This window comes from Podarcis vaucheri (assembly GCF_965113315.1).
Source record: "Podarcis vaucheri genome assembly, chromosome: 13".
Lineage (NCBI taxonomy): Eukaryota > Metazoa > Chordata > Lepidosauria > Squamata > Lacertidae > Podarcis > Podarcis vaucheri.
The window spans coordinates 6,990,407-7,002,552 of NC_138751.1; the positions used below are offsets into that span (position 1 = coordinate 6,990,407).

The 12,146-nt window shown below is 53.0% G+C and overlaps 2 protein-coding genes across 6 annotated transcripts in view; one reads left to right on the plus strand and one right to left on the minus strand.

Moving 5' to 3' along the window:
* The window catches only part of THTPA (thiamine triphosphatase), a 61,620-nt gene that overhangs the window by 14,221 nt on the left and 35,253 nt on the right, over positions 1-12,146 (minus strand). The gene's annotated exons all lie outside the window — the stretch shown is intronic.
* Positions 1-12,146, plus strand: part of ZFHX2 (zinc finger homeobox 2) — a 33,370-nt gene that overhangs the window by 5,320 nt on the left and 15,904 nt on the right. For 2 of the 3 annotated variants that reach the window (XM_082197461.1, XM_082197460.1), the window contains exon 1: positions 4,011-11,382. In XM_082197461.1, coding sequence (XP_082053587.1) covers positions 8,904-11,382 — 2,479 coding nt within the window. In that variant the 5' untranslated portion in view covers positions 4,011-8,903. Of the gene's footprint in view, positions 1-4,010; positions 11,383-12,146 lie in introns of those variants that run through there. The other variant, XM_082197459.1, reaches the window with a different exon arrangement.

Genomic DNA, 12,146 nt, shown 5'->3' on the forward strand with positions numbered 1-12,146 from the left:
TTGGGTATGCCATGCCTTGGATCATGTATGCTGCATTCGTGCACATGGGAGCCGCATCGGTGCACCATGTACATGCTCAGAGTTTGTCTTGTGAGATTGTTTCACCGTGGAAAAAACATTTGCAACTCCACCCATGGTTGCAGTAGCATAGATGAGCTGTAGGTGGGAGAAGGAAGTGTAGTCCCCTGGTCATAGAGACTTGAATTACCATGGCTCTGTGGCCTAAGTCAAGTCACTCATCCTTCAGAACAGTTTCCCTCACCCTTTGGATACGATTCCGGTAATGCACACTTTTCCCCTCAGCTGTACAATCTTGTCAGGGCCACTCATAGAATCATAGAGTTGGAAGAGACCACAAGGGCCATCGAGTCCAATCCCCTGCCAAGCAGGAAACACCATCAGAGCACTCCTGACATATGGTTGTCAAGCCTCTGCTTAAAGACCTCCAAAGAAGGAGACTCCACCACACTCCTTGGCAGCAAATTCCACTGTCAAACAGCTCTTACTGTCAGGAAGTTCTTCCTAATGTTTAGGTGGAATCTTCTTTCTTGTAGTTTGGATCCATTGCTCAATTCTTAGTAGGACATCTCAATTCTTAGTAGGACATCTCGACTCGAACCACAAGCCTCAAGGTCCCCGACAGCTTCTCCAGTGCCCAGCTTAACACAACCTTGATTCCCCCAGCCCTGCGTCGAGGCAAACGTTGTACCAAGACAGTCTTGCGGCTAGTTCATCATATATATAAGTTGTAGCGCAATGTGTGACTCTCTTTCAAAAATCGCAAGCCAAGTTGCTAGCCCTCATTGATCGAAAACCCAGCTTCTTTAAAGATTGTATCGGAGGTTAGAAGGGGAGGCCTGCCTGAAATGGCTTTCTAGTGTGGGGTGTCCAGCGTCGCCCTTGGGCCCTTGGCTTTGCTGGCAGGAATAAGCTATGCAAATATATGCACATGTGTGTGGACTTATGTGGAGCTCAGAAAAGGTTCCTTTTAGCGCCACATTAAGGTTTGCTTTAAACAGTAGTGGAAGTCTGATATTTTGCCTACCCTGTACAGATCTAGCCTCGGGCACCTGCTGTCACTGGGCTGTAGGTCAGGTGTTGATTTCCTGGCAGGTGCTCACGGTGCGAGGAAGCGGTGTCCCTGCATGTCCCACAATCCTCTGGGATGCAGCAAAGCACTCTGGGACTCTTGCTTCTGCAGGGATCCGGCCATCCATGCTGGAAGCTGCGGGGAACGTGGACTCGCACTCGTGACTCTTGGCGCAAGAAGTCCCTTGACATCATGCCGCCCTAGCGGCCTGCCTCATCTTACCTGTGCGCTGGTTCTAGCCTGTCCACACCTGCACAGCCCCAGGGCAGGCCTCTGCAATGTGTAGGGGGAAAGCTCTCTCTGATTACACTGCTATTTTAAAGGGGTTTCTGCATAATGCGGTTTTGAGGACGTGTTCTGGGGGAGGGAGCAGAGAGGGAAGTCTGCCCACACCTGGCCACTGCCCCGGGGGATGCTGGGATAGCTCAGTCCTCCCAAGGCAGATACGTAAAAGCTTGCAAGCAACTCTTTTATTCCGAGTGCTATTTATTTCTTGCATGGTGCCACTGAGACACATGAGGGGTGCGAAACCTCTGGCCCTGGGTCCCGAATGTGGCCCTCCAAACTGAAAAGAATGTATTCCATTTGTTGCTCCACCTACTTTTGCCCTGGCCCCGCCCACCGCTGGCATTCGGCCCCCAGAGAAGGTAGTCCCCAGAAGGGAATTTGGCCCTCAGACGAAAAACAGTTTCCCAGGTCTGATGTTCACGTTTGCAGGGGAAGAGAAGCAGAGGGAAGGGATGGGTCCCTGCCCGGGAGGAGCTTGCAAAGCATGAAGATGTGCATTTTTAAAAATTTCTCCTCCAGGAAGTGCTTCAGGATAGGTAGAGCATGAAGCTAGATTAGCCCCCCCCCACGTCTCTCTTTTTCCCCTCTTTCTGCAGATGCTGGGATCCCAGCCCCACGCTGCCTCCCCACCGCCATAATTTCCTTTCATTGTTGTGCAATTGTCTTTTAAGACCCGGATGCCCTTGGAGAGAGAGGACACTTGCTTCATATTTTGCCACACTACGTGAATGTGCTCACAAGCGCATTTTCCCACCTCTCGCACTCAAATGAGATTTCACAAACATGTAAAAACTCAGCAAAAGCTCACAGTTCAAATGCACCCACTTAAAAAACAACAACAACTCGGAACATTTTTCAAGGGGCAGAAGTTCAACTTTAATACTTTTATTTGAAAACAAACAAACAAACAAACAAACAAACAAACAAACCTACAACCTCTAAAAGCCAACCCCTAAACCTTTACATCTTATTGATGAATTCTTGAGGCAGCCTTGCTCATCTTGATCGTATTTACACTTTTGACTTTTTTCTCTGCCCGCCCCCTTCCCTCCGCCCAACCGGATCCCTAATCAGAAAGAATCTCATTTGGGTTTTGGGATGGAAAGAAACCCACATTGTGAAACTTTTTGAGACACACCATTTGGCCCCCAAGTCTAATGCACATTTGTGCAGGTCGGGGTTTGGACGGGACAGCTAACCTAATTCTGTCATCCTGACTCTCGGATTAATTTATGCACCAGTCCTTGCAGAAAAGCATATATTTGCATACACCAATTTAGAAGGGGTGTATGTGTGCGAGCGCCTTTCGGCTGCCCCCTCCTCCTCCCCCCCGTCCCCCCCCTTTCCCAGATCGGAGAGTGCCAAAAAAGAAAACACACACACACAAAACAACCCAGGGTGCCTCTTACTAAATATTGTATGCAAATCACATACAAATGAAGCCCTAAGTGCGTTGCAGGATTAAACAAAAGCAGGGAGAGGAGGCGCATTAGTCTGTATATTCACCCCCCTTGTCTCCCCTTTTGCCCTTTAGAGGAAAGAGAGTCGGGGGGGGGATCAGGCCTCCCCCCCATTTTTTTTTTACAAAAGCAGCTCCCCTCCAGACCACGCTGGAAATCTGTTGTCAAAACCAACCTTAACCTTCTCTTCACCCGCCCCCCCTCCTTTTCTTCCTTTCGTCTCCTGGATGTTAACAGGACTCTCATCAACCAGTTTAGCAAATATTTGATGATGGGGAGCTGGAGAAGAGAAGAGGAAAGGGGGGGGGGCGAGGCAGATTTGATAAGAGGAAGGCGCTGAGGGGGAAAAATTATTGGGGGGGGACGGTTTACAGATTGGGGCTTGAAGGGCATTAGCCCAAGCTTGGGTGGGTGGGTTGGGGGGGGGAGAGGGAGGGAGAGGAGAGGAGATCCGCCAGCGCCTCCCCTCCCCGCTGCGCAGGGTAATTTAAAGCGCTGCCTGTCACTGTGCTTCTCGTTTTATTGACTCTGGCTGCCTCCCCTGTCACCCCTAGACATTAATCTCCCCGTTAATCGCCCTGCGCGGAGCCCCTCCCCCCCTGCGCCTGCAGGACCCCCCCGCCTCCTCTATGGGGAGAGAGAGAGAGGACCCCCCCCCAACAACCTCTCCTCCGCCTCCTCTTCTTCCCCCGTTCTTTTCTTCCATGGCCTGCCTTTGCCTTCTCTTAATATATATCCAAAGAGGATGCAAACATCATCACCCCCCCAATACCCCCTTTCTCCTCCATGAATTTATTCCTCATTGGGTTTCCATCCCTCTTTCCCTCCCCATCTCTGCACTTTCTCTCTCTCTCTATCCCACCCCCCCAAGCCAAATCCTTCCCCATCCCCTCCCTCGCCCTTTTCATCTCCTCCATTTCTCTCTCTCTCTCTCTGCTGCCTTCTTCTCTCCTCTCCCTCCCTCATCTGTCACGCTTTGTCCTTTGCATTCCCTCCACTTCATCATGCTGGGGTTGCCCCCCCCTTATTTCTTCTCCCCCCCCCACAACATCCTTCCACTATCTGCCTCCCCCCACCCCCCAATTCCCACTTTGGCCGTGGCCTCTGTTACCTGGATGTAAAACCCACTGACCCAAGGAAATACATTCCTTCTTAGGATTGGGGCCTGTATTTTCCTTCTCCTTTCTGCCCCCTCCAATTCACCCCCCCTTTCACTCCCATTCTCTCTCTCCCTTTCTCATTCCTATTCCATTCTCCACATCACGCCTCCTGCAATCTCATATCTCATTTTTCTTCCTCCTTTTTTTTCTTCCTTTCTTCCCGTTCTCTTTCTCTCTTTCATCCCTCCTTTTCTCTCTCTCTGTTCTTCCCCCCCCCCACAATGCAATCCCCAACCAACTCACCCCCCCCTCCCCACCAAACGCCTTTGTGTCTCTGGCTCCCTCATAATAAATATGCAGCAGCCGCCTAATTATGTCTCCCGCCTCCTTTTCTCCTTAATGAGACAATTTGCATTGACTAACCACCCTCTGAAGGGGGAGGGGAAGAGAAAAGGCATGGGGGGGGGGAGAGGAGAGAGGAAGGATGCAAGAAAGCACATTTACTCTCTTTCTAACCCCCCCTCCCTCGCCACCAATTCTTCCTTCCTCCATTACAAGCAGAGGAATGAACAGAAAATATTAAAAAGTTAACAGGGTGTCTTTCCTCCTGGGACGCAAAGATAATAATGTTAATGGGCTGAGGTGGGCGGACGACCGAGGGGGGGGGTTGTGTGTGGAGGACATACAGGAGGGAGGAGAAGCTGGTTGTGTGGAAACCGGGGAGGCAGATGTGGGCACATGTGGGCCTCGGGTTCAGGTAGGGCAAAACATGGCTCTGGCCCAAAACCTTGCCAAGCTGTTGCCAGCCAGAGTGGACAATATTGAGTTTGATGGACTAGGAGTGTTCCCATGCGAAGGGATTTTGGGAGTGCACGTGTGTTGGGTTGTGCGGCTGGTATCTTTGCCACCCCAACTCCGTCTCCACTCCCCAACCGGTTTGAAGCCTGTTTGGTTGCCATGGCTCCCACTACTGATACAGAGGGTGTTATTTGTGGCGGGCGGGGGCGAAGGAATATCTCCTCTCCTTGCCCCCCCCCCCAATTATCTTCAATTCCCAGCATCCTCGGGGCGGGTCATGCCAGCCCACACTTAATTTGGCTGGGGCTGCCGCTCCGTGAAAAGTCAAACGAGGGGGGGGGGTTAGGGATTTTCAAGAGGGAATACCCCAAGTTTCATTTCCCTGAGGGGCAAACATCCCCCCTCCCCACAGACTTACAGCGACTGACAATTATTTAGAAAAGCATTCATATACCAGCCTCTCAGCAAACATCAGGGGGGTATATAGCAAACATAAAAAAAAATTAAAAGCAACAACAACAAAAACCACCATGGCAAATGTTGGGATCGTCCAGTAGTCTAGTTCTGGGATAGAGCATCACTGGCCCTTCAGAGGTTGAGCCAGAACTCAAATCATCCCTAACCATTGGTCATGCTGGCCGGGGCGTGCTAAAGTTGGGTGTGCAACATAACTCAGAGGCGCACATGTCCCCCCACCTCTGATCTTGGTTCGCTTGGATTCACTATTGGCAGGGGAGCTGAGAAACTCTTGCGTGGAAACACTCCTGCCTTGTCATGGTTGCGTTAGCGGTGTGTCAGAACGTTAGCTTAAGAGAGGATTTGGAGCTGGATAAATGGATGAGTCATGTGGTTTTTTTGGGCAAAGGGTTGGCAGGACAGGTATGTCAAGTTCACAGGAGTTGGCAGGGTTGAGGTTCACGGCAAACGGAAATGGCTTTCACGCAGAAAGCACCGCCGATCTGTGGAACGCCATGCCGCAGGATATCGCGGTTGCCGCTGCTGTTCTCTGCCTCCGCCAAAGGAATGGCAGATCTGTGAAGGATGGGTCGGCTTTTGACACCTGCTAGTCCTAACTCATGGAAGAACTTCTGCCCTTGTCCCTCTGAGCTGTAGAATCACAGTTTGGAAGGGTGGCGGACATTTAAGCTAGTACAACCTTCCTGGGCAGGGATATTTGCTGAAATAACAGTACAAATCAGAGCGTTCTGTGTAATCTGCGTTTCGGTTTATTAACAATTTTTAAGGAAGACCAGCTTGCTTTATTCTATAAGGTGGGGAGTGGGTGGGTGGAGAGAAAGAGATAAGTGGATTGACAAGTAGACAAGTGGGTGATATGTAGCCTTGATGTGTTGTGACTGAAGGAAACGGAAACAAAAATGAGTTTTATAGGGCCTTTTTAGTGGTGGCTCCGAAGCTTTCTGGATCTCTCTCCCAAGACCCTGCATTCAGAAAACAGTATTTGTTTCGGCTTTTTTGCTGAAGAAGTTTTTATGCCTCTGGTTTTGACTGCTGCCCGGGATCTATTAGAATGTCACGTCGAATTGCTTTTTGGGGGAGAAACTGAAATGAGGATAATGAGGATATTGGCGCTGTGTGATGGAGGAAGGTGCTTAAAATGTACAGCAAACACACTTGTGTTAAGTGAGTAGACCTGCGGATGGACTTGGGGTGAGGGTGGAGTTCGAGTGCTGCGGTTTGCCCTTCCTAACAGGCTGTGGGCCCACAACTGTGCGTGCCGCCATGTGGCCTGGGGAGATCTGTAGATAGGTGTGCGTACGCGTGGCCTTAATTTCAAACTTAAAGCTTTTCTTAAAAGCCCGCCCTCTCTAATCCTGGATGTCTGGGGAATTAGCTTTGGCTTCTCAGCAGTGAGGAACTGGGCATCTTGCAGATGCTCAGACGCAGTGCTCTGCATACAGTGTTAGAAACTGAGATACGGACGCGAGGAGCTAAATGGCACCTTAAAACTAGGTTATGGGCGCAACAATGGGATGTCTAGGCGTGCTTTTTTACAACAAGAATACAACACTGAAAATGAATGAACTGCAACTAAAATATGTGTCATCTCGTCCTTCTCCTGCCTACCCCCCTAATATTCTTCCGGGTGGCGGGCGGACGGCGAAACTGACCCCCCTAATATTCTTAAGAGGGTCTCTTCTGCAGTCTTCAGAGAGTGGCTGGAAGTGGGGAGGCAGAAAAAGGCCCTCCTTTCCTTCCACTCTGCAGTTTTAATCTGAAATCTTAGGCGCAGCGCTGCGCCCAGAGCTCAGAAGCTAATGAGATTCCCCGTCGCAAAATGCGCCTAGAACAACGGGAGTTTCAAGCGATGTCTACGTAAGGGGTGAATTGAGTGCCAGGAAGGTGAGAGGATGAGGTGGCCGTCTGAATGTGGGAGGAAATGGAAACTGCAAGTGGGGCTGGGCAGTTGCCAGGAGAACCTATTCCTGCCTCTGACGGGTTGAGCAGAGAATGTGGGGATGGGTGCATTTGCCTAGTGCTTGTACGCTGCAGAATGGAAGGATTCCTGTTTTTCCTTGCCTCCTCCCCCACTTTTATCAGCTGCTGGCATGCTAAGCTATTAATTTGCATTGCAAATCCTTCCCCAGCCCAGATCGAGAAGAGGAGCCTTTTGCCTTTTCCCCCTTTCCAGTAGCCGGGCTGTTTGCCCAGAGTCCTCATGTTTTTGCAATTGCCCTTCCAGGAGTCCCTGACCCACCCACCTCCACCCTGCCATAACCAGATCTCCTCTCCCCATATTGGGAGCTGATTTAACACGAGAACGGGCATAGCTAGACAACATGCAGCTTGAATAAGTTCCCATTCTCGAAGCTGGGACCTTTTGCACATAAAAGAAGGCACTATATCCCTGAGCTAGGAGTATAAGAACTACCTTATATCTCAATAAGCCTATCCCTGGCCTGCAATGGCTCTCCACAAAAGGAGTATTTCTTGTCCTCTGCTGGTACTTCCAAACTTGAGGGGCCCTGGAATTGAACATGGACCTTCTGCAAGCATAGCATGCACTCCACCGCCGAGCTGAGGTCCCCTCCCGTAGAGTTTGATTGGCAGGGACCCCAAGACATCCCATGATATTACAGTCATCAGTGAGAGAGCAGGATATGAGAATGCTCCTCCAGAGTATAATTTGGGGGCAAGAGTGGTGGAAGCTGTTTCAGGTGTTTGCACAATCCCTTTGCCCATCCAGAAGCGGGATAGGATGGAGATGAGGAAGAGGTTGGTGGCGGGTGCAAGCAAGGCCTGTCTAGGAAAGGGATGTAGCTCCATGGTAGAGTATCTGGATGGCATGGAGAAAGATCCACGTAGAGGTAGGAGAGAACCCTGCCTGAAATCCTGGAGAGCAAATGCCGGCCAGTGCAGACAACACAGAGCTAAACAGATCACTGGTTTGACTCTGTACAGTTGTACCTTGGATATTGAACGCCTTGGCTACTGAATAAATCGGCTCCCAAACAATTGAAACCCGGGAGTGAGTGTTCCGGTTTTTGAACGTTCTTTTGGAAGCCAAACATCCGACGGGGCTTCCGCAGCTTCCAATTGGCTGCAGGACCTTCCTGCAGCCAATCGAAAGCCACGCTTTGGTTTTCAATTGTTTTGGAAGGCGAACGGACTTCTGGAACGGATTCCGTTCAACTTCTAAGGTACGACTGTATAAGGAAGCTTCGTATGTTCCTACTCATTTATGCTAAAGTCACTTTAGATGAAGCAACCTTCCACACCATATATTTAAAGCAGTATCATTTAGGCAGCCATGGCTTCCCCCAAGGAATTCTGGGAGCTGTAGTCCATTAAGGGTGCAGATAGTTGTTTGGAGACTCCGATTCTCCTCCCAGAGCTACAATTTTCAGAGCGGTTCAACTGTCAATCCTTCTTCACAAGGAACTCTGGGAACTGTAGCTCTTGGGGCACCCTTAAACTACAGCTCCCAGGGTTCTTTGAGAGAAGCTGTGTGTGGTTATGATACTGCGTTTAAACGTGTGGCATAAATGTGGCCTCCAGCTGCTTTGCACACCAAACAGTCCAACACAGGGGGAATTCAGAACGAGAAACAAGATTTCACACCTGGCTGCCTTTTTTTTCTGTTTCCCCTTCAGGGTCTCGGCTCCCGTGCTGAGATGACCCCTCCGCACCCCTCGCGCCCGCACCGCCATGGACGCCCCCTCTAACTCTGCCTCCTCCTCCTCCTCCTCCTGCTCCGCTGCTGCCCCTCCGGCCGACGGGCAGGATGACAGGGCCGCGCCTCGGCCCGCTCAGGACTCTCCTGCCTCTCCAGCCACCAAAGAACCCCCCCTCTCGGACCCTTCCTCCTCTTCCTCCTCTGATGCCCCCTCTCCCAACGACACCATGAGGCCCTGCTCCGGTTCCCAAGCGGCGCTCAGCTCTACGAAGCTCCCGGCCGCCATCTTGCCCGGGCCTCTCCTCCAAGCCGACTGCAGCCTCGTGACGCCAAACCCACTGCCTTCCCCGCAAGCAGCGCCACCCGGAGAAGATGGGAAGAAGCAAGAAGCAGAAGGCGGCGGAGAGGGGGAAGAGGACGGCGGGCGCAAGGCCCCGCTCTTCTTCTCCGCCGAGGGCTCGGCCTATCTCCTCAGCGGCGGCCACGTTCTCTTACCAAAGGGCTCCTTAAGCACCACATCTCCCCAGGTGTCCGTCCTCCACGTCCAGCGCGGTGGAGGCCCAAACCAAGGCTTTACGTCTACTGACCAAATGTCCCAGAATACCTCAGCGCCAGGCGAGTGGGCCCCTCACGGCGCCTTCTACAGTTTCCGACTGGCCAGGGCCCCCCCTCGAACCATGTCTGCCAAAAACGCTCCCACCAAACCCAAAGATGCCCCTGCCGCCGCCCTGGCGGAGGATGAGGAGAACCTCAAAGGGGAAGCCGACCTTGGCCGAGAAGGGGAGTTGCCGTCCCCACCCATCTGGCTTTGCCTGATCTGCCGCCTCTCCTTCTGCCGGGGGCGCCCCTTGGCGGCTCACGCCCGCATAGCCCACGGGGCGCAGCTGAGCCCCGACGAATGCCAGGCCCTGTCTGGAGGGGCTTCTGCCGTGTTCCAAGGCACCGCGCTTGGCTTCCTTGAACCAAATAAGCCCACCACCAAGGCAGACCTCAATGTCCGAATGTGTAGCAGATGGGTGAATGTAACGGAGGAGGAGGAGGAGGAGGAGGAGGAAGAGAAGAAGAAAAAGAAGAAGAAGGGGAGCCCAGGAAAACCATGCGAGCCACCAGATGCCAAAGAGTCAAGGGTCGGCGGCGAGCCCTGGGCAAAGAGAGGCGCGGAGGAGAAACCAGAAGAGGAAAAGGAGGAGGAAGAGGAGGAGGAGGCAGCAGCAGTGGCGGCCGAAAATCAGAAAGAGGAAGGGAGGCTTCTCCCAGACCAAAGCTCACATGGCCAAAGCCCACCCACGGGTGCCAGCACCCCCCTCTCAGAGACGCCGCTGAAGAAGGCCAACAGCAATGACGCTGCAGCTGACGTAGGGTTGCCCAAGGAAGATGCCAATGCAGAGTTGGCCAACGAAGCCGTTGGGTTGGCCAACGAAGCCTCCAGTGCAGAACTGGCCAGAGACACCGCTCGCACCGAGTCAGCCGGTGGGACGAACAGCTCCGGGCTGGGCACCAAAGTGAACAACAACAGCCCAGCCAACGCCAACCCGGACACCGGTCGGGTTGGGTTGACCCACGACGCTGCCGCAGCCGACTTGGCGCATGGAACCGTCAGTGTTGGGATGGCCAGCGAGATGGTGAGCGCCACGTTTGAGGTCAACAACGGGCTGAGCGGTAGCAGCAGCAGCAGCCATAACGGAGGGCACTCGCTTTCCTTTGGGGAAGACTTCACCGCCATGGCCTACTCGGGGTTGACTTTGTCCGGCCACATGTCCTTGCTCCACTCGCGCAACTCCTGCAAGACCCTCAAATGCCCCAAGTGCAACTGGCATTACAAGTACCAGCAGACCTTAGACGTCCATATGAAGGAGAAGCACCCCGAGAACAACAGCCACTGCGCTTACTGCAGCACCGGTGGGCCACACCCTCGCCTGGCCCGAGGCGAGAGCTACAACTGTGGCTACAAGCCCTACCGCTGCGAGGCCTGCAACTACTCCACCACCACCAAGGGTAACCTCAGCATCCACATGCAGTCCGACAAACACCTGGCCAACCTGCAGGGCTACCAGGCCACGGGGGGAGGCGGCGGGGCCCCCTCGGTGGCGGCCCCGGTGGCGCCCACCCCGTCGTCGCCCGAGGAGAAGGAGTCGAAAGGCAAATCCTCCTGGCAGTGCAAAGTGTGCAGCTACGAAACCAACATCTCCCGCAACTTGCGCATCCACATGACCTCCGAGAAGCACATGCAGAACATGCTCCTTCTCCACCAGGGGCTGCCCCTGGCACTGCCCGGGCTCTTGGGGCAGGCCCAAGCCGCGCCAGGGGGCAAGGGGCAGCCGGAGCTCTTCCAGTTCTATGGCACCCAGGCCCTCGGCCACTCGCACCATGCACACCCCCACCATGCTCACGCCGCGGGCAGCTCAGCCCTGCGGGGGGACAAGCCCATGGAGCAAAGCCAGATCTTGCTCAACGGAGGCTTCTCACATCTCAACGCTGCCGCCGGCAGGAAGATGGCTGCCTTGGGCTCAGGTAAGCGATGGTCGCCTCCCCTCCCCAATCATGGCCACTGCTGCTTCTGTCCACATGGGATCTAAAGGCTGGGTGGGAGCCTCAATTAATAATGAACAGGCCTCTTGTGCCGTTCGAACGGCTTCCCACAAAGAATCCTGGGAGCTGTAGTTTGTTAAGGGTTCTGAGAGCTGTTAAGAGACCCCTTATTCCTTCCGCAGAGCTACACCTCCAAGGGCACGTTGGGGCAGCTGTGACTGTTTGAAGGGGTATCAAAGAGCTTTAAATGTGCTGTGTGAATGTGACCACAGTCTCTACTCTCGTTTTGTTGTTTTGTGGTCTGTGCAGTTTTTCTTTCCGCTCCTTTCTGTTTTGCTCCTCTCACTCGCTGCCTCCCCAGCTTTGTGCATATTGCCATTATGTAGTTTGTGTTTTTCATATTGCATTTTCGTGTTGTGAACTGCCTTGAGATCTACTGATGGAGGGCGGCATGCGAATTTAATCAATAATAATACTAATTAATAATAAGAGATGCAGGTGGCACTGTAGGTTAAACCAGAGGGCCTAGGGCTTGCTGATCAGAAGGTTGGTGGTTTGAATACCGCAACGGGGTGAGCTCCCATTGCTCGGTCCCTGCTCCTGCCCACCTAGCAGTTTGAAAGCACGTCAAAGTGCAAGTAGATAAATAGGTACCGCTCCGGCGGGAAGGTAAACGGCGTTTCCGTGCGCTGTTCTGGTTTGCCAGAAGCGGCTTAGTCATGCTGGCCACATGACCCGGAAGCTGT